Source organism: Trachemys scripta, chromosome 24, assembly GCF_013100865.1.
Source record: "Trachemys scripta elegans isolate TJP31775 chromosome 24, CAS_Tse_1.0, whole genome shotgun sequence".
In the NCBI taxonomy this organism is placed as follows: domain Eukaryota; kingdom Metazoa; phylum Chordata; order Testudines; family Emydidae; genus Trachemys; species Trachemys scripta.
In genome coordinates, this window is record NC_048321.1 from 4,837,854 (window position 1) to 4,863,800 (window position 25,947).

The 25,947-nt window shown below is 49.5% G+C and overlaps 1 protein-coding gene across 2 annotated transcripts; it reads right to left on the bottom strand.

Moving 5' to 3' along the window:
• Positions 1 to 6,708: 6,708 nt before the first annotated feature.
• Positions 6,709 to 25,596, bottom strand: LOC117869493 (junctional adhesion molecule A-like; the record flags this gene model as incomplete). Of its 2 annotated transcripts, XM_034756354.1 has the most annotated exon segments (8): positions 6,709 to 7,168; positions 7,811 to 7,973; positions 9,655 to 9,777; positions 13,632 to 13,734; positions 13,820 to 13,941; positions 16,058 to 16,213; positions 19,241 to 19,354; positions 25,537 to 25,596. In XM_034756354.1, coding segments are annotated over 8 exon segments (896 nt in total), but the record flags the coding sequence as incomplete, so codon positions are not given.
• Between the last annotated feature and the right edge of the window lie 351 nt (positions 25,597 to 25,947).

A 25,947-nucleotide genomic window follows, 5' to 3' on the forward strand; every position in this document is an offset into this window, starting at 1 on the left:
GGGAGAAACCTGCCCCCCAGCCCAGCTCACCCCCCACCCGTGTCCTGCACCCAGCCTCCTCCCCACGGCCCAAGGTCCCCCCCCACCCCGACCCTGCACCCAGGCTGATCCCTCCACACACCTCCCCTATGGCCAGGAACCCGTCTCTCCCTCCTGCATCACCCAAGCCAGCCTTCCTCCCCAACCCCTGTGGCCTGGCCCAGCTCACTCCCCACCCCATGGTCCCCCCTTCTAGGATGACCAGATAGCAAGTGTGAAAAATCGTGTCGGGGGTAGGGAGTAATAGGTACCTAGATAAGCAAAATCCCCCCAGATCAGGACTGTCCCTATAAAATCAGGACATCTGGTCACCCTACCCCCTTCCCACCCTACACCCAGCCCCACTCCCTGCCCCTTGTGGCCCAGCGCCGCACCCTGCCGCCTGGTCTTAGTGTGCCAGGGCGGCCTGAGGCTGGGTGCTGGGGAAAGGCTCCCTCCCCCCCCCCCCTCAGGCTCTGGCCCTGTCTCTATTCCGGGCCAGATGAGCAGGTCTGAGCCAGGCAGCGCAAACTGAAGTTCCAGGTGGCAGCAACAGTTTCACCAGGAGAGCAGGAGAAACAGCATTTCCCTCCCCCAGGGGAATCCTGATATTTGGGAAATGTTATCCGTACAACAGAAAGTCCAAACGCATTCCATTCCGTGACCTCAAAACGTTTTGATCCTGCTGAACCATCATCATGTAATGTAACATATGAAGTTCGTCATATGCACAGATGCTATATAGACCATTGCAATCAGGTCACAGATTTATGGGCAGACTTTATAGGCATGGAGGAATAAATTGGCAGGTTAAGAACATAAGAACAGCCATACTGGGTCAGACCAAAGGTCCATCAAGCCCAGTATCCTGTCTTCCGACAGTGGCCAATGGCAGGTGACCCAAAGGCAATGAACAGACAGGTTATCATCAAGTGATCCATGCCCTGTCACCCAATCCCAGCTTCTGGCAAACAGAGGCTAGGGACACCATTCCTGCCCATCCTGGCTAGTAGCCATTGATGGACCTATCTTCCATGAATCTATCTAGCTCCCTTTTGAACCCTGTTATAGTATTGGCCTTCACAACACCCTCTGGCAAGGAGTTCCAGAGGTTGACAGTGCGTTGCGTGAAAAAATACTTTCTTGTGTTTGTTTGCTACCTACTAATTTCATTTGGTGCCCCCTTGTTCTTGTATTATGAGGAGTAAATAACACTTCCTTATTTACTGTCTCTATACCACTCATGATTTTATAGACCTCTATCATATCCCCCCTTAGTCGCCTCTTTTCCAAGCTGAAAAGTCCCATTCTTATTAATCTCTCCTCATTCAGGTCTATACCCCTAATCATTCTTGTTGTCCTTTTCTGAACCTTTTCCAATTGCAATATATCTTTTTTGAGATGGGGCAACCACATCTGCATGCAGTATTCAACCTGTGGGTGTCCCAGGGATTTATATAGAGGCAATATGATATTTTCTGTCTTATTATCTATCCCTTTCTTGATGATTCCCAACATTCTGTTTGCTTTTTTGACTGCCGCTGCACATTGAGTGGATGATTTCAGAGAACTATCCACAATGACTCCAAGATCTCATTCTTGAGTGGTAACAGCTAATTTAGACCCCACCATTGTATATGTATAGTTAGGACTATGTTTTCCAATGTGCATTACTTAGCATTTATCAACATTAAATTTCATCTGCCATTTTGTTGCCCAGTCACCCAGTTTTGTGAGATCCTTTTGTAGCTCTTTGCAGTCTACCTGGGACTTAACTATCTTGAATAGTTTTGTATCATCTGCAAATTTTGCCACCTCACTGTTTACCCCTTTTTCCCGATCGTTTATGAATATGTTAAATAGGACTGGGCCCATTGGTTTCCATTAGCCAGCTCCAATCAGCCTGATTCAGAGAAAGGTGGAGGGAGTCAGTGGTTGCAAAAAATCAGTTTTTCTTCTCTGTGTGTCCCTACAAGGTGTGTTGATTGCTACAATATTACTTGTGGTGAGGGGGACAATGGGGCTCACCTCCCGGGTACTGTGGACATTGTTATCACTGGTGGACGAGGGCCCTTCGTTTTCAGTTTTTATTTATTTTTTCCTGGGAATTGATCAGTGTTTATTACCACAACAACAACAACAAAAAGTTCTAATAATTTTTATGGGTAAACATCGGAGTTTATTTTGGTGGTCTGAAAGATGGGGAGTATTCAGTAGATTACTGCTTTAAATTCCATTAATCAATGTGGTTTGCTACAGAACTAAAGCACAAGGCCACCTCTGAGTTTAAGAAAATAATATATCTCTGATCCCCAAATAAAAGTTATCATTTGAAGAAAGAGTTTACTATTGTAGACTTAGAACTATTAGCCTATAAATATTTACAGTAAAATCTTTTTTATCCGGCATGTTGGGAGTATGGGGGATGCCAGTAAGTGAAAAATTCCAGTTAACTAAAAGGGAGGGAGGGAGTTTGGGTGCGGGAAGGGAGTGCAGGGCTGGGGGTTAGGGCACGGGAGGAGATGCAGGACGCAGACTCTGGGAGGGAGTTTGGGTGTGGGGCGGGGCTGGGTGGTGCGGCGCAGGAGGGGATGCTGGATGTGGGCTCTGGGAGGGAGTTTGGGTATGGGAGGGGGTAGGAGTGTGGGAGGGGTTTTGGGGTGCCGGATCTGGGGGGCGATCAGCTTGGGCGGCTTCCTGCAAGCAGTGACCTGTCCTTGTTGCTCCTAAGTGGACATGCTGCAAACGGGTCTGCAGGCTGCCCCTGCCCCAGCTTAAGTGCTGGCTCCGCAGCTCCCATTGGCCACGGTTCCTGGCCAATGGGAGTTGCAGGAGCGGCACCTGTGGGCGGAGGCAGCACGCAGAGCCACCTAGCCACGCCTCTGCCTAGGAGCAGCAGGGACAGATGGCCGTTTCCAGGGAGCCACACGGAGCCAAGTAGGGAGCCTACCAGTCCTGCATCAACCAGAGCATAAACCGGACTTTCTATGAAAATTTTAAATGCTGGTTTATAGGGCTTTCTGGTTGGTACAGGGCCAGATAGCACCGTTTTTACTGTACATTTAATAATTGGGCCACACAATTTGCAGCACATACACTCAACTTCATCCTTTTCTCCTGTTTTTGTTTTTTTTAAACTTTCAAATACTTCCTTGTGTTCTGAAATGTAGTCTCATACAGATTTTCATTTTCTTCCCATTTTAGTGTGTCAAATCTTTATACCATTATCTGCTAACAGCTTGAAATGTGTACCTGGTGGGCAAGAGATTCATCAGTACGTTCAGAGGTGCACACACTTCAAAGCTTGCTTGCGTGCCTGTTTGTTTATTGTGTGTATCTTCTAGACCCGCAGTTCTCAAACTTTTGTACTGGTGACCCTTTCACATAGCAAGCCTCTGAGTGCGACCCCCCCATCTAAAGTATATAATTAACACCATTATAAATGCTGGAGGCAAAGCGGGGTTTGGGGTGGAGGCTGAGAGCTCGCAACCCCCCATGTAATAACCTTGCGACCACCAGAAAGGTCCCCCCAGTTTGAGAACTCCTGGGCTAGACTGTGGCAGCGTCTCAAACAGGTGCTGGCTCACAGCAAAGCTGCCCTGCCACTAGGTCTCCCCCTCTTCCTCCCACAGCGGGGGTCTGGCTCAGGCTCCTCTGAGGTATTTACGGCGGTTGCATATAGAGCAGGCAGCTCACTGTAAGAGCTGCAGGTCTGTGGCTCAGCACCAGGTCGATTGTTGGCCTCCCTGGCCACAGGGTCTGCCCACTGCAGTTCCTTCGCTTCCAGCCGGCACCTCTATTGATCCCCGTTGTACCCCTCTGGCTGCATCCCCCAGGCAATCTTCATAGAGATCCACCACCTCTTCTCCCCCCAGGCCCAGGAGCTCCAATAGCTCCAGTCTGCTCTAGATCAGTGCTTGGAGCATGTAGCCAGCATACTCCATTGGGCAATTGCACGCAACAAAGGCAAGCTGCGCAATCAGGAAAAAGCATTTCAAAAATATGTGGGGGGTTTTAAAGGGATGGGAAGTTGTTTCCAGTCTCTGTAGGCTGGGTCACGGAGTTCACAACTGTGACCAGAGCAGCCACTGTTTGGTATTATGGGACAGCTGCTGGAGGACTGTAAGGGTCAGCTCTCCTACTGGGTTGACTGCTATAGGTCGACCACAGTGCAATGCCAGTAGGGAAGGTGGTTTTCCAGAATTGCCTTCATGGAAGCAGGAGACAGTTTGAGCCTAGCCACACACAGCTAGGTTGGTGCACAGTGGCTTACATCAACCTCACTTTCTAGTGTAGAAAGGCCACCTCCCTGCAGGATGTAGCCGCATTTACACTAGGGTTTTTGTCAACATCACTATGTTGCTGGGGGGGGAGGCGTCACACCCCTGCCCCTATAATCTTACTGTGTAGACTAGGCCTTAGTTTCTGTTTAAGTGCCTTTTTGCACTTAACTTAAACTAAAGCAAAATAAGTGGCTCTTAAACTGAAATAGAAGCATCCACAGAGAGGTCTGCAGCAATTTAAGGGGCTGTTTCAGACAACGCCTTAAGTTAAACCAGGGCAGTTTTCTTGTGTAGACAAGAGCTTAGATCATAGCTTAAAAAGAACCAACTTCCATGTGCTCCGGAGTTCCCTGTTCCCCACTGCTCTCTGGAGCAGAGCCTCCGAGGAGTTGGGATCTGCTGGAAGATGCCACCCGTTCATTGTGTTCCACTTTCCGCTGGCAGAGGGGAGACGTTTGCCAGGATGTGACAACACCTGTGGATTATTCCGAACAACTCCAGGGGATGCTTGTCATGCTCTAGACCAGGGGTCTCAAACACGTGGCCCAGGGGGTTATTTTCTGGGGCCTGCGAGCCCCTCGCAGCCCCCCAGCCCTCCCCCAGTGCTTACCTAGAGCAGCTCCGGCCGGACATGCACCGGGGGCAGGGCAGGCTCCCTGCCCGCCTGTTCTGTGCCACACTGGGAAGAGGCTGGAACGTGGGGAAGGGGGGGACGGAGGGGCTGTGTGTTGCTGTTGCTTCAGGCAGCGCCCCCAGCAGCTCCTATTGGCCGGGAACGGAGAACCGTGGCCAATGGGAGCTGCTGGGGGCAGTGCCTGAAGCAACAGAAACAGCCCCTCCGCCCCCCCTTCCCCACAATCCAGCCTCTTCCCGGAGCAGCGTGGGGGCAGGGCAGGGCAGGACAGGGAGCGTGCCCTGCCCCCAGTATGCGCTGGGCCAGGCCCTGCCCCCCAAGTCCCCTGCCCTGAGCCCCCTGCCTCATCCCGCACCCCTCCTGCATCCCAACCCACTGCCCTGAGCCCCCGCTGCACTCTGCCCCCCTGCTGTACCCCTCATCCCTCCTGCATCCCACACCCCAACTCCCTGCCCTGAGCCCCCCCAACCCCCCTCCTGCACCCCCAGGGGGCAGAGTTGGGGTGGGGATTTTGGGGAAGGGGTTGGAATGGGGGCAGGGAAGGGGCAGGCCTCATGGAAGGGGTGGAGTGGGGGCAGGGCTGAGGGTGGCAGGGGGGAAAGATGTCAGTAATGCAGCCCTCGGGCCAATGTACTAGTCCTCATGTGGCTCTCATGGTCATTTGAGTTTGAGACCCCTGCTCTAGATGAGGGATTTTCAATGGGTGGATCACAACTGTCCCAGAAGATCAGGAAAGGCCAGCAGTGGGGTCATGAGGCGTTGAAAATATTTCAGTCTAAACCAAAGAAAAGTCTCGCTCCCCCCATCCCCACAGCCCCTAACCCTTCAAGATCAGGTATTCTCCACCCTCCCACACATCAATTCTATATTCTAAGTGTAGGTCTGTGCTTAAAACCCCGCGGCAGCACTTCAATGTAAATACTCACTATAGCACTGGGAGGGGTTCTTTCAACACTGGAGATAATCCACCTCCCCGAGAGGCAGTAGCTCGGTCAACAGAAGAATTCTTCCATCCGTCCAGCTCTGTCTGCACTGGGGGTTAGCTTGGCATAGCTACGTCTCGGAGGGTGGGGTGGGGGGGGAATTTTTCACACACCCCACACCTCCCCCCCAAGAGACCTAGTTTTGCTGAAGCAAGTTCTGCATGCAGACCAGCCCTAAGCATGGTCAGAAATGAGACTTTTTTATTGTTATTGGGGAGGTTGTGCAATTTTTTTAATGTGAATAAGGGCTCACCCATGTGAAGAAGCTGAGAAACAGATCTGTACAAAGACTTTAATATAATATAAAACCTGGCTAACCCTGAGCAATTTCCACTGTTGTCTTGTTGCCATCATACAATCATAGAATATGAGGGTTGGAAGAGACCTCAGGAGGACATCTAGTCCAACCCCCTGCTCAAAGCACGACCAACACCAACTAAATCATCCCAACCAAGGATTTGTCAAGCTGGGCCTTAAAAACCTTTAAGGATGGAGATTCCACCACCTTCCTAAGTAACCCATTCCAGTGCTTCACCATCACCTCTAGTGAAATAGTGTTACCTAATATCCAACCTAGACCCTGCCCCCTGCCAGCAACTTGAGACCATTGCTCCTTGTTCTGTCATCTGCCACCACTGAGAACAGCCGAGCTCCATCCTCTTTGGAACCCCCCTTGAGGTAGTTGAAGGCTATCATCAAATCCCCCCCTCACTCTTCTCTTCTGCAGACTAAATAACCCCAGTTCCCTCAGCCTCTCCTCGTAAGTCATGTGCCCCACCCCCCTTAGCAAAATGACCATCAAATCTACCTCCTTGAGAGCTGAAGAGCAAATGGATGGGGTCCCAGATTCCCAGGGGAGGTGAGGGAGATGGAGTCAATGGGGGGGTGCAGATATCTCCCCACCCCGAATAAAGTACCTGAACCCCCCAGCTGCTATCAGGGGCAGGGGGAGTGACTACATTTGGAGCAGGTGAGACACTGGGCTGGAAGGTAAGGCAGAAAGTAGAGTGACAGCTTCTCAGACAGGTGCGTTAGCCAAGAGCCCACCAGGGCCCAGAGCGTTCCCATCCCAGCATTAGGCGTCAGCAGCAATGGGACGACGTTGCAGCAAGGAAGCAAAGGAAGAATCTTCAGGGAAAAGCCAGCTGCTGGGTGTGGAGGGACAGACACCAGCCCTCGTGGAGTCGTTCCCACTTCACTTCCCTTCCTTCTCAGACCATTCCTTGTAGCTGCCTTCGTAGTTACGAGCCCTGAAGAGACAGGAAGTGACATGTGGCTTCAGAATGGGAGATGGGAGGGACTATCCACAGCTAGATGGACCCGCTGCCTCTGGAGTGGAAGAGACAGACCCAGCCCAGCTGTGACTGTTCATGGGCCAGAAACCCAAGTGGGACCAGAACATCAGAGGCAGAGCTGTGCCCAGAACTTTGAGAAATAACCTGTCCCCAAGCACAGGGTCATACGGATGAATTTGAAGGGTCCCTGAGGAACCAAGGTAGCTGTGGGAACATCCCCTATGGGATTAGCTAGGAATTATTCTGTCCTCTCTCAGTAGCTAACCAAGACTTTGTCTGTGGCCTTAGTGAGAATGTGGAGTACCCCCCCCCCCTCTAGTGGGTTTACTCCAGAATACACCAATATAAGCAAGATCAGTGCTGAGGGATATCTGAGCCCTCCTCCTCCTCCACCAGACCCAATGATTTCTCTATTAATAACCCTATATGTGAGAGCTTAGGGGGGTGCTCAGAAGGGCTGGAGTCCATAGGAACCAGGGCATTTTAAGCACCTACAGCCCTTGCCTCCAAACCCACAGAGCCTGTGGTACGTTCACAATCTCCCTGAGAGTCTGGTGCCCCATGGTACAAGAGCCCAAGGTGGAGGGGCAGGCTCACTTGGCATAGCCGAGGGTTATGGCAATCTCTGTGGCCTGAGCTGCTCTCCTCCCCCTCTGGCAGTAGAAGATCAAGTTCTCATCATCCATCCGTGGCTTGTCCATGCCATATTTCATCTTAAACGCCTCAGGGTCCATCTTCAGGGCTTCCTCGACTTCTGCCACTGGGTGGGGGAAAGAGAAGAGGGAGATGATCGCGATCAGCAGTGCTGGTGTATCACATCTCCACTAGATGGGGATGTGACACTAGCTATTGGAGTTACTCCTTTAGCTCAAGTGGTAAAGGTCTGTATCTTGATGCTGAAGTTGCAGAGTTAAACCCTGATGATGATGATGATGATGATTGTGGGCGATTGCTACACTGCTCCATAAATACAGGCGATGATGCTCTTATGTTTATGCATGCAAGTCCCACATGCTTTACAAAGGGACGCAAGCTACCACTTTTCCCACTCCTGAAATGCAGCACCCTCTGTGGTGAAACACAGCAAATGACCAAGATACGGAAACTCTGAATGTCCATTTAGGACAGGAAGTGAAGTAGAAGCCTGCATCCATTTAAAACCACCAAGGTAATTTAAGGAAGGAGAGAATTCCAAGCTGGAATTTGGCCGGGGTTACACCCTGTTAGGAGTGCTAGTAATGCAGAATTCAGGCCTGTATTTTTGCCTGAGATAGAATTTTAGATTTGTTTGCTCATTTAATTTTTGATACATTTATATTCCTACTAATGTGTAAACAAAGGACAGACACTGTGCATGTTGCTTCTGCCTAGCCAGATACGTTTGTTAGTATAATGGGAACAGATAACAACAGTTAAAGTGTTACTGGGTATAATGAAAGTATACTATAGGAGTGCACATGTTAACACTGCCTCAACCTCTATCTTAAGGGAAGGTCAAAGAACCCGTTGGGAAGGGCAGGAGGGGATGGGGGGGGGGGGAGAGGTATAAAACACTAAAAGGCCAAAAAAAACAAAGTGCACTTGTTCCTGTCCATAGCACAACCTCACTCCTTACCCCTCCCATGGGATACAAAAGAGGTGGGACAAAACCGCCAGACTCATGACCCCCAAAACGGAACATGACCATCAATTGTAAGGGGGGGACCCCAAGTGTGCATTGCAGGTATAATTCTGCCTGCTAAAGTGGGGAGAGAACGGAACACTGGGGAACAAGGCTCTGCAGTGTCAAAGTTATTGACATGCTGCCTTAAAACCAACCCCAATAAACATCGCATTGCCTGCACTTCGGACTTCTGGTCTTCTGCTTTCTGTCTGCGTGACAAGGGAGGGAGTGAAGGGAAAGCCCTCTACACACCCATCTGCTTGTGCACACATAGTGTCTTCATTGATCCAGCTTTGGTCTCACATCACTTCCCCAACACACTGGAGAGCAGGGAAGAAAGTAACTCAGCAGGGGGTGCTCTAACTCCAGGGCTCTAGTGCTACGTATCAGGAACGTATGGGCCTGGAGTCCTTGCAGCTGACCTGGGGTTGGCTGGCTCAGCTCTCAGGCAGGCTAATGAGCCCAGCTGGGCTGTGGCAGAATCACCTGATTGGCTCTTCCATTGGCTGCAAGGAGACTACGGATCTGCACTTAAACTCAGTGGCAGGTCGCTGACTCCTCTATGCTTCTGCCCGCAGCTGTAATCACTCCTGTGCCCGCCTTGTTTCCAGTCCTGCTCCAGCCCTGCTCAGTTCCTGTCTCCAGCTTTGACCTTTGGCCCTGACCGCTCATGCCCTGGTCTGTGACACTACATGTTGCCCTCTGCAGTGGGGGGAGGGGACGCTCCCTCTACGTGCAATCGAAGCCCTGGTTGCTGGCACCCACAGCAACCCCTCACCTGGAATATTGACCGAGTTGGCGATATGGCCATTCGCCACCTCCTCCGGCAACCGCACGTCGATAATCCGAGCATTCCTGCTGTCGACCAGCGCTTTCATGTCCTTGTGGGAAATGATGTTTCCTTTGTGGAAAGCAGAAACCAGCAGTCACTTCTTCCGCTCCCCTCGCAAGCCTCCTCCCCCAGCAACCAGGGGCAAACCCCTCTGCTCCCCCCAATCACAGGGACGGAGAGTCGGGGGGGGGGTCATCCACAGCTGCAGCAGATCAGCCCTTGCAGCCCCTCACATGGTCTAGTCTTCTCCCCGTGTGAGGCCCTGTACACTGCTTTCAGTGAGAAACTGCACTTCACACCACCAGGGCCAGTGCCGTATAAAAGGGCCTTTGTCATATCTGTCAGAATTCTGATTTACACAAGCTCTTGGGCAAAACTGGAATTACATTAAACCCAACCAACTTAAGTTTAAGTATTTTGGGAGTCCAGGGATTGTACAGCACTTCTCAGGGAGGATGGCCTTGACTAATCCAATTTCTGGACAATAGAAACTTCAGGGGATGTTTTGGGACAATACATGGGAAGTGGATTTCCCAGGAAATACTTGGAGGCTGAGGGAAATGCAAATGACCCACCTCAATCTATCCTTTAGAACAGTGATTCCCAAACTTTAACAACCTGTGAACCCCTTTCACTAAAATGTCAAGTCTTGCAAACCCCCTCCTAAAAATGAGTATTTCCAGGAATTTTCTCCTTTACCTGAGTATAAGTTATAAAAGCAGTGATCTTGGAAATATAAAATTTGTTTTTATGGCATGCTTATTACACATTATTTATTATTTATCATTACAGTATGTTTATTATATTATGAAAATGGCAACACTCTTCCAAGATCTCACTTTCGTAGCTTGTATCACTTTGAATAAGCCTGTTATAAGACAAGGCTCCTATGTTTCATTAAGGAGCATCAGATGTGAAACAGCAGGAAGGTACTGTATTTAAGAAGCCAACTCAAAGAGTTCCTCCTACACAAGCATTCAGGTCTTGAGCAGTCTAGGCAAACAACGCACATTACAACAAAGCTTAAACTTGTTGTTCATAATAATGTTAAAAACAATACTAGCTGCCTATTTAATTTAAAAAACAGCAAAAAATATCCACCTCCCTTTCCATTTCTTATAAGGAGTCTTGAAGTTTAAATCTCCTCAGTGTGATAGAGATGCTTGCTTTGATCTGCTTAGCTCTTGGAAGTCCAGGGGCTCCGGGCCACTGGCCCTTTGCTGCCCAAGATCCCTGGGGACAGCTCTGCCTGCCATTAAGGAATTCCCCCCCCCTTGCCCCCGAGAACCCCCTGTAAATTTCACAAACCCCCAGGGGTTCACAAACCCCAGTTTGGGAACCACTGCTTTAGAAGCTGCACTTGGAGCAGAGATCCTGTTGTCTGGCGGGTTACCTGTTCAAGGTCACTTCAAAGAACCCAACTGGATAAAGGAGTGACTCTCAGTGTTCTCTTCTAAACAGAGAGCGGGATGAACTTGACACCGCATGATAACCCCTGGGCAAGGCTGGGAAGGGCTGCTCCTACCAGAGCCTACATTGGAGGGGGTGATCTCTGGTAAGCTTATTAGCAGACTTTTAGGTTTTTAAATTGTTTTTTCATATGTTTTCTCTGCAACACTTTCGCCTCAAAAATTAATAGGCTTGTGTAGGAAGAACTGCAGTGCCTAATTAGCGCCAGGGCTTGGCAGTTCAGAGCCCCGGCATCTCCGGGTCTGGCAGTTCAGAGCCCCAGCATCTCCGGGCTTGCCTCATGAGTTATGAAAGTAAAAAAAAAATTGCTTGAGCCAACTTCCCCTTTGCCAGGTGGGTGTTCGACCTGCCCCCTGCCCTGGCCCCGGCCCACCCCTACACCACCCTCGCCCCACCTGCTTCCCCAAAGTCCCCGCCCCCATTCCACCCCCTTCCCCCAAGTCCCCACCCTGCCTTTTCTCCGCCTCCTCCCCTGAGCACGCCCCCTCCCCGCTCCTCCCCCCCCCCCGCGGAAAGTCCAAAGCACCGCCAAACAGCTGTTAGGCAGCAGGGCAGTGGGAAGCGCTGGGAGATAGGCGGAGGAGTGGCGACACAGTGCACTCAGGGGAGGAGGAGGAGGAGGAGGAGGAGAAGAGAGCTTGGCTGCCAGTGGATGCTAACCACCCACTAGTTTTTCACCATGGATGCTCCAGCCCCAGAGCACCCACGGAGTCAGAGCATATGAGCCCCAGCACCACTTTCATTACAAATTAAGCACTGAAGAACCATGCGGTAACTTATAGTTGTAGCAATTCCACTGTTATTAGTCTCTGAGGGGAAAGGCCTGCTTGGGCAGACTAACCCAACACAGGGAAGGCAGGGAGCTGCAGCAGCCTGGAGAGACCCCAGCCAGCAAGGAGAGAGACCCATGTCTCCACCCTAGAGAGATGACAACCGGGGGAGCTTTAAGTCAGAGCGGGTGCCCTTGCTGGGCCAGTGAGGTGCAGGTGCCATGAACTGACACAAGAATCAGGCCCCTTGTCTTTAGTAGGAGTCACTCGTGGGCAAAATCTGGCCCCTACAAGGCAACAGCAGACCCGGGTTATTCCTTCAACCATTGATTTTCCAGACACAGGATTCATTTGCTCCTGACATGCTGGAGCAGGGTTCAGGCTGTGCAAGACACTGGGGGGGGGTGTGCGCCAAATTCTGCTCTCGTTCACACTGTAAAGTTGGGTGTAACCCCTCTGATTGCTGTGGGCTGTATTCAAGGACACAAACACACACACACAGACCTGGATACAGAGCGTGGAAGTGAATTTTCCCCACAGCCGGCCCTGGACCTGTAGACACGGCCGAGTCCAGTACTGAGGGTTATTGGGGGGAGATCTCCCAGCATTGCTCTAGCACCTGCAGCTTTGTCTAGACGAGGGGGAAAGGTTTAAAAAAGGCACGGGGGTAGCTCAGCCCATTTGAAACCCCACCCAGTGTGGATGCAGCTTACCACCTCCACAGTCACAGCAGCAGGTCGTGCTGTAGTGTAGCCCTTGTCTAGCCAAGGAGCTCTGTCTACACACAAGAGTTGTCCCAGGATAACGATGTCAGTACAGGAAAGGGAATAAGTCACCCCAGTCTGAGGAACCCTCACACCAGTATAACTGCATCCACAACTGGGATTGTGCCAGAATGACTATCTGTAAAAATAAAAATCATTCCTGCACTGCCTCATAGCAATTATACCAGGACAGATGCTGTGTAGATAGGAAAAAAACCCACTGTTTTCCCTATTGAGTTTAACCCAACTGAAAACCCCATTTAGCACCAATGTAGACAGTCTAAAGCCTTCAGCTCAGTTTGAATAGGTCGAGTTACAGCCTCAGCTTTAACCCAACCAGTTCAGCATCTAGGGTCATGGGAGGGGCTGAGCGCAAGAGGAAGAGGACAGCTCCAGGGAACGGGGGCTGATGGCACGGTAACTTTTTAGAGGAGGGGACGGTTGGAATGCTTGTCACTGGGGCTGGGCCCACCAAACACACCTATCCCCAACTTCAGTCACTCCAAATCCCAGGGTGCACTAGGCTAGGGCAGGAGCCTCCTCTGGGTCTGTACTGAGGTCCAGCTCCGGAGGTCACGTAGGAGGCAGGATATGCCAAGAACCACTTGTCGGCTCTCAGGAGACTCCGTTCTCTGCGAAGGTTGCTCTTTTAGCAGGGCAGCCCAATGGACTTCTGGTTCCAGGCTCTCCCCAGCCCTTGCAGCAAAGCACATGCCTGTTTTCCCATCAAGACACTTGGGCACTGTCCAATCTTTAATCTATCGCAGCCAGTACAGGGAGTAGTTGCAGGAGGCCGGGGAAGGGGCAGTGACACCACCGGCTATTGTAAGCTTGCAAGTGTCTTCCAAAGAGTCCAGTGCAGACTTGAGCACGCAACCACCCACCCGCACGCAGGCTCTGCAAGTCCCCATTTCCTTACTGGCCTCCAAGTGGATGGCTTCCAATTTCTGAGTGGTCCCAACGTTGTTCTGAGCCTCGCAAAAATAATCCCCCGTGTTGAAGCTGGTTACAGGCTCATTCATCTGGAGTGGGAAAGAAGGCGTGAGGGAGGCATAGACAGAGGCGTAAACTCCCCACGAGTCAAGCAGCCCCCTGCCCCATGCATACCAGCACTCCTGTCTTGGTGTCGATCGCGTAGCAGGAGTTCCTGAATTTCTCGTTGATCTTGGGGTTGGAGGTCATAAGGACGTCGTACCTGTAGCATTGGCAGGTAGGAGGTGGAAAGCCATCTGCTTCCATGCATGTCAGCACAAGGCAAAGAGGCACATGTTACAGATGACCCTTGAACCCACCGCTGTGACCCCCCTGCCCTAAACACACCCAAGACGCGGTCATCTGTATTTGTTAAGTTGCGTTTAGTCTAATCCGGTCAGTCATGGGTTAACAGAGGACCGGCTCAGTGACATGAAGGCAAACAAATGGCCAGCTCATTTTAAGTGAAGTAAATGGTAAGCAGCAGCCGTGTCTAGCTTGACAGTCCGTTGACTCGTGAACTAAGTCAGTGGCTGGGCCTCTTCCATTGGCAGGGCTTTCCTGGCACTGCTCCAGGGCTGATCAGCGACGTTCCAGAGCTCAGGCCAGTGTAACTGTCATCCCCTGACAATGCACCTTTCATTGCAATGGGGAAGGAGTGAAAAGCGGTTCCTTCCTGACCCATGCAGAGATCCTGTGCTGCCCTGACGCTTGATTATACTCATGTCAGCACAACTCCAAATAGTAGTGGACTTTTCTTTAAAATCCAGCCACACTATTGTCTGGATCTCCTGGGACACGTTCCACAGAGAGCAGCAGTTCCTTGCGTGGGTTCTGAACCAGCTGCCCTTTAATTCAATAGAGGATTAATGGCACTCACTGGGCTGGCTCTTCCATTGCCCTGCTCCCTGGGCAGCCACTTACACCACAATAAAATGGGTCTGGAATGCAACTAAATCAGAGCAGCTCTCGGGGTTCTGGTGCAAACGACTGTACGAAGAGCAGGGAGACAGAATCAGGTGCCCGGCGTTCAACATAAATGGCAAGTGCACGTGGGGAGAAGTGTCACTGACCAGAAATTAACGCTTTGACTACGAGCCCTGCTGCTGGCAGTAGCCACCCTGCTGACAGGTGAAAGGTGCGATGCTGGCCGTGTGGGTGAAACCAGCGTCCCTCCCACTTTGATGGAGCAACTTGTCGAAACAAAATGTTTGACCAAAAGTGCTGCAATCCTGAAGGAAGGAAACAGAGTTTGCTCCAACACTGGGCTCCCATTCGGTGACTGATTTCGCAGCGCTGGTGAAAGGTGCTAGACTGACAGCATTTGTGAGTGAGGCTCTGGGTACGGCCACAGAACAGGCACTGTAAAAGTAGTGTAATCTCCCCCCCCCCTGNGAGGACTGGTCAGTCTCCATTGGTCTCTGCAGACAATACACCCAAGGTTCAGATTGGTGCTGACAGTGAGTCTTCAAGGTGTGAAGAAGTGGACTGACAGCACATCTGTATGAAGGGGGATCTCTGCTTAAATGCCATTCGCATGTAATGCAAGATAAGCATGGACTTGCCCACGTCAGCAGGGGGAACAGTTACAGTGTCAGACTTCCTGAGTGCGTGTTACAGAAATAATGGTGCCCCCGTGTAGCTAGGATTGTTTCTTCATTGCCACATAATGGGCTACGCATTGACCCGTGCGAGGCAGTCCTCGAGAACCAGTTGTGTTTAATGGTTCTGAAGATGCGGAGCCAACAGAACTGGAGGCTTTTGAAACCATTGGATAATCTGGGCATTAGGCTTTCCCCAGGGCCCCCCTTCGAACCTGGCTAGCCTGACTGGATTACAGGACACTTGCCACTGCCCAAAGCAGCCTTATTCCATGGCTCAATTCCAGCAGGACTGACACTGCTCTCAGCAAGGCCCTAAAGCTCCATTCATGCGCCGCTCTGGCCCTGCAGGGCCGTGGTCAGGGGACATGGGTGAGAATTTCAGAGAACCAGGTTTAGACGATTGAGGCTTCCCTACAGTCTAAGTCCAATGTGGAAAGAGTCTTGTTTCAGTGACCTCAGGCTAGTTTGCTATCCACTGATGATACCGTGGTGCGCAGAGAGCAACACTGTTCAAATAAGCCATTGGGCTCTTAGTAGGGAAAAATACTACCCTCCTTGCGGCAGGAGTCAGTGGGGAGGTTCCCCGGTCTGTGCCACGCAGGTTAGAAGTTCATAGTGCTCCCTTCGAATCTTAAACTCTATGAAAACACATTCCTTGCTCACAGTTGGCAACATGCCCCCAGGGGCCCCCTCTCTCCGAGACTAGAAGCCCTGGAACTTTAGCCATGGCAACCGGTCCCAAGTTGTAATTACAGGAAGGCAATAGTACCTTGAACGATGAGGTCAACTTCTGACTTTCTTAGTTGGTCACTGCCCCCGCTCCCGGGCCAGAGGACCTCGCAGATGTACTTCCCCGTGTCCTTCCGAGTCACCGAAGAGAAACTAATCCCTGTGGGTGAGTATTTAGCACGGTCTTTGTAGGGGTCTGCAGAGAAAGGGGAGACAGTGAGAAGCTGAGAGCACTTGGAGGTGGAGGAATACAAGTGAGAGCCAGAACAGGCTGCTGGTGTGGAGAAGGGGAGGAAGGACAGCCCCATGAACCAGCCTCAGAGCAGAGTAAGAAGAGCTGATTAAACGGGGTTCAGTTCAAATACAACAAGAGGTCTCCCCATTGCAGAAGGAAGCTACACGCCCCTACGTCCAATAGCCAAGCCAGCCCAATCACAGCTGGCCGGGGGATGGAAGGGTTTGTTGCAGGGTTTAAGGAATAGGTTCTGTTATGCTGTGCTGCTGGCAGATATGAACTAGTTAGTGAGCAGGTTACTCCACCCCATTTCTTTCCTCGTAGCTTTTCCCATGAGAGCTCAGTGCTTTTAAGAAATTAGTTAGCAGTGGTAAAGCTGATTCCAGGCAAAGCAATCTAGAACGCTGTGCGTGGTTACCCCAGTCACATTAAAAGACTGTTCTCAAGCTGTTCAGCTGACATGGCTGAGTGACAAAGGGGTCTGCAGAAGGCGAGGAAGCCATTGCTAGGACACAGGACACAATGGCTGGTTGGTTCTCGCCTGTCTTCGTAACACCTCAGCACATCTGTACACCACAGCTCAGCCATGGAAGCGTCAGTGCATGCTGGGATTCCTGAAACACCTACCCCACAGGGTCCAGCTCTGTTACTAGGAGAAGGCGCTTCTGGCTAATTTCCAGAGGTGAAGCACTGCACTGCGGGAAACAGTAGCTGAATCGGGGTAACTGCTGCCAATGCCTGAGGCTTCCTGCCCATACTGGGAAGTTACAGACTGAACTGGTTCAGAAGGACCCAAGCTAAAGACCTCACTTCGGATCAGGGTGGATAAAAATCAATGATTAAAAAAAAAGTTTCATTTAAATTGGATACGGAATTATTTTCAAAAATAAACCTATTTAAAAATAAATTTGAAATTATTACAACCTGTATTAAGGCCAAACTTACTATCGTCTATTAAAATAATTTAAATTAAATTTAAAAAAAAAAAAAAGGAACAGTATGTTCACTGCTGAAGTTTTAATGAAAGTCTGAACTGGTGGAAGTCACTGGCTAAGGTCTTGAAACCAGAGTTTACTGACATGCTGAACCAGCTTTGGACTGCACGTGCAGAAGAAGCTACTGCTGAGAGAATTTTTTTTCCTATTTTCAGTTCATTAACTATTCATCGGAATGAGTAGTTCATTCATTTAACCGATTGGGAGCTGAAAAAGCAGAAGAGCTTGTTTTCTTCTTGCAGTCTATAAATAAAAAGTAGCTGTAAGAGAATGAGATCTACTAGCTCTAAAATCTTGCCATGGTGACCAGAAACAATCAGTTCAATTCACTAAAGTTGTACTTTGTTTAATAAATTAGTTTTAAATGCTAAACATATGGTCAAACTTTTCTTATTTATCCAGTGCACGTAAGGTGGTTTTATTTAACTGCTTAAAAAATGTTTAAATGCTGAGTTTGTGCCTTTTTATTTGAATTCCGATCTCGAGTTTGACACAAATCAATCACAATAAAAGTTAAATCAAGTAAAGAAGAAATGCAGAATTCCCCATTTTCAAACAATAAAAAATGTAAACTAAGAATCTGAAGAAATGTATGTTAAGCTATATAATTGCTTAACTAAATGTGGATCCACCTGCTTAGCAAAGAGCACCAGCAAACTTGGGGTAACGCTATATTTAGTTGCAATTGAACACATTTTAATGAATAGCAATTACTAAAAATCAATGCTTCTTTAGGAAAATAACCAGGGGCGGAGGCAGCCTCCCAATTCAACAGGTGAACTATACTAAGCTACTGAGGGGGCACCAATCACCTGCAGCAGCACCCCAGCACTAAAACTTTAATCCCAGCCCTGGTGTGGTGGAGCAGGCTGGAGAGTGAGTCTGCCCCACACTCATCCCCACAGCTAGGGTTGTCAACTTTCTAGTAGCAGAAACACGAACACCCCTGCCCCACCCCACCCCTTCTCCAACGCCCTGCCCGGCTCACTCCATTCCCCCCCTCCTCCCCCACCCTTGCAGGGGGTCGGGGTGCAAGAGGGGGTACGGGCAGGGATGAGGGCTTTGGGGCACTGGAGGGGGCTCCAGGCTGGGTCAGGGGGGTGGGATGCAGAAGGGGTGAGGGCTCCAGGATGGGGGCCAGAAATGAGGGATTCAGAGTGAGGGAGGGGGTTGGAGCATGGGAGGGAGTGAAGGCTCCGGGAGACAGATCAGGGTGTGGGCTCTGAGTGGCACTTACCTCAGGTGGCTCCCGGGAAGTGGCCAGCATGTCTCTCCAGCTCAGGGGTGGCCAGGTGCCTCTGTATGCTGCCCCCATTGCGGTACCCGGCCAATGGGAGCCGGCGCGGGGACAGCATGCGGAGCCCCTGTGGCCGGCTGCTTCCCAGGAGCTGCGCCGTGGAGCCTGCTAGCCTTGCTGCACTGCCAGCCTTGCTGCACTGCCAATTGGGTCCCTTTTCCACTGGGTGTTACGGTTGAAAACTGGACACCTGGCAACCCTACCTACAGCGGTGGCTCATGTCTTGCAAGGCAGGGCCCGGCTTCCTGCTCCAGGCATTGTGACCTGGTGCCTGGGGTTGTAGCACCACTCAGGTTTGGCCCCTCCATTAGACAAGGCAAAACCTGAGTGATACCACTACCTCATGCACCAGGTCACAACACCCGGAACGGGGATGCAGAAGCTGATGTTGCAGGAAGGGTGCAGGGCAGGCTCACTCAAAAAATATTTCCCCCCTTCCCCTCTACCCACTGGGGCCTCCCATTCACATCGGGTATTTCTGTTTTTGCACCCTTGGTTTCATGCTGTGGGTGCAAGTGCAAGCATCAACCCATGCTAAAGCCTCCCCAAATGCAAAACAAGATAAAAATCAATAATTTAAAGCAATCCACCCTGCCTCAGATGCTGCAACCAGCTGGTATAACCTGTGCTTATCCAACACCTGGCCCAGAGACCGTAAAGGGGCCCTCAGACATTCCGTACAATGGACTCACGTACCTGTGAATTTTGAATTGTAGTAGAACAGCACTATTGAAGAGCCCTTTTCAAACTTCCACTCGACCCTGGGTGTTCCGCTTTGCGACACGTATGCAGTACAGGGTATATCAATTGCTGGAAAGAAATGGCAGTAAGTCAGCATTTGCACTGCACCCCAAAAAGGTAATGTCATGTAATAAGATCCTATTTGTAAACACTTGGCAGAGCTAAGCCACGAACATATTTGTTTTAAAATGGACTGGGAGCCAGATTTTCATTTATACCCAGGACTAATTACAACGTAGTGTGAAGGGATCATCCTTCCTTAATCCCAAGGGCTGGAAAAAATGCCTAACAGTGAGAGGCTTAAAGAGGATGTGCACGGTGGAGTTCGGGAGAGCAGGTAGGAATGTTGTGCAGGGTAGCCCGATGGCCCTGAGCTCCATGGCACTAATGTGGAGCCCCAAGTTTCCTGGGTACCAAGTTTCTTGCATCTGTAGATGGTCTAGGTGCGTTCCCCAACATGTTCCTGATACATCTGTGATTAAAGTCCTTACCAGAGAGGGGGAGGAGAAGAGCACTTGGGTTCCTACCGTCGTCTCAGTTCTGTTATGTCTTGTGGTGGAACCACAACCTTCTTGTTTATCAGGTGTTTTACTGGGGAAAAAGACCAACTTGAGCCTGAGCTCGAGCAGCCGCAGGTGAAGCCTGGCAAGCGATGTCATGTATGTGAACGTTAACATATGGCCCCACAGCCCCAGACACATCCGCATTGTCACAGTCTGGTTTGATTCTATCCCAAGTAGTAAAGACTACACCTGTCTCCAGGAAGGCTCACTCTGACCTATCCAGAGTCAGTCAAGGCTCCTGGGAACTCTATTGCCTGTGGTGAGATAAGAGATTTTTCCCCCTAGCTCATCAGGGGGCCCAGCTGAGTGAATAGGGATAGCGTGTAGTCCAGGCTTTCCGCCATTTCCTCCTGGGATCTGCCCCCGATCATCCAGCCGTCGAGCTGAGGGTAGACGTGAATGAGCCTTTGCTACCGCGAGGCACTTTGTGAAGACTCAGTGCCACGGAGAGTCCAAAGGGCAGAAAGTTGCACTGATAATGATGGGTGAGATGGATGGATGGCTATGTGGAAGTATATGTCATGTCAGCAGAGAGCCACCAACCAGCCTTGAGCCTGAAGAGATGGGATGATGGAGGCAAATGTCACCATCCTGAATAGGATACAGTGTATGTATGTGTCCAATCTTCTCAGGTCTAGGATGAAGCTTGAATAGGACAAAAACCTCCTTCCTTCTTCAGAAGATATAACAGGAGTATAAGCCTCTTTCCCAGTACTCCATAGGTACCTACATGCCATAGAAGAGATGAAGCAACTAGTACACTTCTGTTTATAATAGGTTCTCATGACAAGGATCCCTGAAGAAGGATGGGGCAGGGGGTAATGCGTGGAAATGGATAGGGGAGCCACGGGCAATTTCTAATGTCCATTTATTGGCTCTGATGGCTGCCCAGGCCCAGTGGAAAGGCAGTTCCTGAAGGTGGACACAGGCTCCACACTGACTCCAATGCAACTCCCAATACTCCTGTCAAATCTGCTGCCTCAGAGGGAGTCTGGTGCACTGAGGTGATGGGTGCCCCCAGGAGTATCTGGGATTCTCTCTTTGTGGGTACTCTGGCTGTCGATCCCACTAGTAGGATGGAGTCCTCTGCTTGGGCTGCTACTTGTAAGGGTTCCTTTAGGTGTGTAAATCCATAAAAACCAGAGCTTTCCTTGAGGGACTGGAATACTTCGCTTGTTTTCTGGCTGAAGAGCTCCATCCCATTAAAGAACAGGCCATATATCGTGGCCTGTACCCATGAGGCCATCTCAATGACGACCATGGCCATACCAGATGCGTTCTTGGCCACCTGTAGGGATGCTCTCATGACCATCTGGCCTTCCTTGATTATTTCTTTCAACTCGTCCTTGTTATCTTGAGGGATCTTGGATTGGGAGAGGGTCACTCACTTCCTAATGAGAAAGGTGTATTTGGTGAACAGGGTCTGGTAATTTGCCAGCTGGAGGGAGACTGATGAGTATGGCCTTGTGTCCATGGAGATCCAACTTTCGGGGTCTGTCATTAGGCATGTCTTTCGTGGACTGTGATTTCTCCTGTGCTGCCGCAACAGCCAGGAACTCTGCATTTGGATGGACATAAGTGTGTTCAAAGCCCTTTGGGGGCACTGGTATCTGTTCTCCACCCTTTTCAAAGTGAGAGGAAAGGTGCCCGGCATTTGCCACAGTCCTTTAGCCGGTTCCAGGAGCCTCTTGTTAATAGGAAGGGTGATTCTGGCCAGCATCATGGTGCTCAAAATAAAGACTTCTCTTGTATAAATGTAGTCCCAGTATCCAAGGTCGCTGCATGCAGAAAAGGAGGTCTTGAAAAGTTTTAAAATCAAATCAATCGCTGCGGCTGGTGTCACTGCTTTGTCCTTGAGTGGAGATGGGGATCGTTGCAATCCCTCCTTTGCTTCCTGCTCTTGTGGGCCCATGTGTGGTTCTGGTGTGGGTGGCCTGGTTAATGATGCCACTGGGGAACGGGATCACCTCCTTTCTGGAAACATGGGAGAGGGATCTTGCTCCCAGACACAAGAGCTGATGGTCCCCAGAAAGGCTAAGGTGACGTCATATGGGTACTAGGCTCCCCAGCAACCTCTTTCGGGTCTGTGATGTTATCCGATTAAAATATGACCATGTAAACCATTGTTGCTACCATTGTTATATAATTGCAGCAAATCTTATACAAAGTAGGACACATGGCCAGAAAGGGTTAAGCAGCCTGCAGGCTATATAACCCGAAGCCAACCTTTAGAGACATGAGTATGTGAATGGTAATTAGGGCCATTCCATGGTAGATAGATTTGCATTTCAAAGTTCTAGCCTATGTTAGAAATTAAAGGGGATACTATTTTTATGTTTACTTATATCTGTTTACATGGCTAACATTAAACAAGTCAGTTCCTGTCTGTCACTATAGCTCAGGGGTAGGCAACCTATGGCTTACATGCTGAAGGCAGCACGCAAGCTGATTTTCAGTGGCACTCACACTGCTTGGCTCCTGGCCACCGGTCCGGGGGGGCTCTGCATTTTAATTTTAAATGAAGCTTCTTAAACATTTTTAAAACTTTAAACATTGTTATATGTAAAAGTAAATAATTATCTATTATAGACTTATAGAAAGAGACCTTCTAAAAACGTTAAAATGCATTACTGGCACGCGAAACCTTAAATTAAAGTGAATAAATGAAGACTCGGCACACCACTTCTGAAAGGTTGCCGACCCCTGCTATAGCTATTGATTCAGAGATCAAAAGGGGATATTAACATTTAGATGAGTCTTGGGTGAAATAATGTCACTGTCTATATATCACTTTAAAGTTTGTGATAGACTGCGTAATGGATAAACTGCCTTATGTAAATCCATGTAGCTAATTACCCGTAATGCTTAGGAAATAGGTCCACTTCAAAGTATCCGTGATTGCCTATTGTTCACCTAAGGACTCCGAACTGTAAATATGCCTTGGGTCCCAATCCTTTATCTCAGATCTGCTTGATGCTTCATGCAGGGGAAGCTTAAGCCCAAGACTGAGACCCCTGTCCTGACTGGGCCACCCTGAATATAAACATTGGACTAGAACCTATGCACAAATTCTGAAGACTCTTTGCAACTACAAAGCTCACCATCTCTGCTATGAATCTGAATCTCAAGAATTGTACTCATGACTGTTTGGATACTGATCTTTTAACCAATACACTCACTCTCTTTTCTTTTTTAATAGATGTTTGGTTAATAAGAACTGTCTGTAAGCGTGTATTTGGGTAAGATCTGAAATATTCATTTACCTGGGAGGTAATGTGTCCAATCCTTTGGGATTGGTAGAACTTACTTATATGATGAATAAGATTTTCAGCAATCCTCATCATATTTGACTTGCGCCTCTGGGTGGAGGCCTAAGGCTGGGTTGCTTTAAGGAAATGGTGTTGGCTTCTGGGTAACCAGTGAGGTGTTATAGAAGCTGTTTTGTGCTGGTTTGGTAAATCTAGATATTGGAATATCCACCAGCTTTGGGGTTGTCTGTCCCATTCTCTGCAGTTCACACTAATTGAGTGACCACAGTTGGCTCCCCCCCCGGGACTCCGGTCACAGGGTCTCACTCCAAAGGAAGAGGGGGATCTCTACTCAATTTGAGCAAGGCCGAGTACATGGGTTAGGTGAGGAGGAGTATCTCTGAACAGCAGTGTCGCCGGGCGATATGCCATTGGGGCTGGTTCCATTAGTCTCTTCAGCACAGGGAACATGTCTGGAGGTGATCCAGATTACTCCAGGGCAGACACCTGTGCCAAGACTGGTGCTGGGTCCCTCATTCCCTGTGCCATTCACAGCCTATGTTGGCAATTCAGATGCTTGGTCCTTTGAACAGATGTTTTGTTTCCCCCTTCTGGGACCTTACTGTCTCCACCACTTTCAAATGAATTAGAACACACCCTGAGACTCCCGGCCCTTTAATCACAGAGGGTGGGGGTCTGTCTTAGGAGCCCTTGAATGAAGTGAAAAATCACTTAACAGCTTATAGCGTTTGTTTACATTGTATCAGTTACTTCAAGAACAAAAGTCAATTAACTTGTTTGTAAGTTTTACATAGTAGTAAAGTATCTTTCACAGGATAGATATAATCAATGGTTTCTACAGACAGTAGCTTACAAGTTTTAACAGAAGACCCAAGAGATTTTTGTACTTGGTGAAACTGTTGGATTTTAAAGTGTGGGGGACAAATTATGAGGGGGTCACTGTCACTTGGGGGAATCACTGTTAGTACCTTCTTTAATATCTCTACAAAGAGCGCTGGCCGATACCGGCTAAACTAGCCTGACATTGGTAATGGCTGTCATTTCTGTGTCTGAAGTGACCCATGTGGACTGCTCCAGCATATGCCGCCTGAGCAGAGTGTCCCTGGATTTGCAGGTCCTGGATGAAAAGGACTTCGCACGGAGCACTGATCCGGGAGGTGGCTCTCCCACAGGCAGAAGCTGCCTTGACTGTGTCCATCCTTGACAGGCATGAGTCCATCACAGGATAGGCAGATTTTGAAGTCCGCCTTGAGATGTGGCAGCTTGCATGAAGTATGAGGGGGAGGGGTCCTCACTAACTTTTTTTTTTTTTTTTTAAATGTCCACATGAAAGGAGTGTGAAGATGAAGATTTTTTCACAAATCTGATTTAAAAAAATAACGTGTTCAATTAGGGGAAACAGTGGGCCAGGCGCTCGCTCGGTCCCGTCTTGCTGCCATGGGCATCAAAGGGAAGTGAGGGAGGATCGCGTCTGCTCTGCCTTTTACGCCCTTAAACAGGAGCATGAAGGGAGTGGGAAGGAGGGGGGAAGAAGATAAGCGGCTCCAACAAGCTCAGCTAGTCAAAAGAAACCGAACTCATGCCCAGGAGACGCACGTGCAGCTGCAGTGGAATCCACACGGACACCAAGTTGAAGAAGAGCTGACCTTACAACATCTTAGGAACAAGCGGTCATGACTAGATCACATTCAATACGTGCAAAGAGAATCACATCTAAACCAGTAATTTTTTTTTAATATATATTTATATACACACACACAAAAAACTGGTGCTGTACAAGGGCCCGTTTCCCAAAGCTGAAAACAACTGAACCAAACCAGCTGGCAGGAACCAACCCAGCGATAATCTTTGCAGTTTGTGAGCTCCAAGCCATCAGTGCTCCTAAAGATCACTACGCTGACTTCTGCTGGAAGGAAGCAGGACCACAGTAGCAGTTTGTCAGGGTGAGCGCTTGAGCACAGACACTACAGCGAGGGAGGGATTCTCGTGTCACTGTAGTTAACCCACCTCCCCGAGAGACAGTCGCTAGCTTAATGGAATAATTCTTCATTCACCAAGTGCTCTCTACACTGGGGCTTAAGTTGGCATAGATGTCTCTCAGGGGGGTGGATTTTTCATACCCCTGAGAGCTGTTGCTATGCCAATGTAAGTTTTCAGTGTAGACCAGCCCTCAGCCAGAGATCATTCCCCAGCTGGGAAAGGCCAGTGGGTGGAACTACACCTTGACTGCACTGGCAGCAATCAACAACTTCTCCATCACTAGCAATTTTTAAATCAATCGTTTTGTCAGAAGATCTGCTCTAGTTCAAACAGGAATGAATTCAAAGAATACCTATGGCCTGTGTTATCAAGGAGGTGTGACTAGATCACGGTGATCCTTCCGGCTTTTGAATCTATTAATTTAGCACTCTGCACTTACGGTCATTCTCATGAACTTGAATGGTTTGTGTGTCCATCACCTGGGCTGATATCAAGGACCCTATGGGAAGGAGAAAAAATACAATTAGGAGAGATGTTTGTTTACAAACCACAGAACCCAAGTGATCCCAGAGCCAGCAGAACAGCTGCCAAGCTCAACCCCACAGAGATTCAGCTCTCCTATGAAGGATCAACACCTTAAGAACATTCTTTTCTACCTCATTTTCTTGGAGAACTCTTAGCCTTACAGTAGTTACCAAGGGTCTGCACCCCATTGTGGGAAAGGGGTTTTAGTCAGACTGCTTCAAGCTTTGCTTTCTGGTTGGTTTTTGTTAAGACAAAGTTAAATGTTTGTATTCGGTAAGGCCTTACGACGCTGAACAAGGATCACTAGGACCACTAGGCTACACAC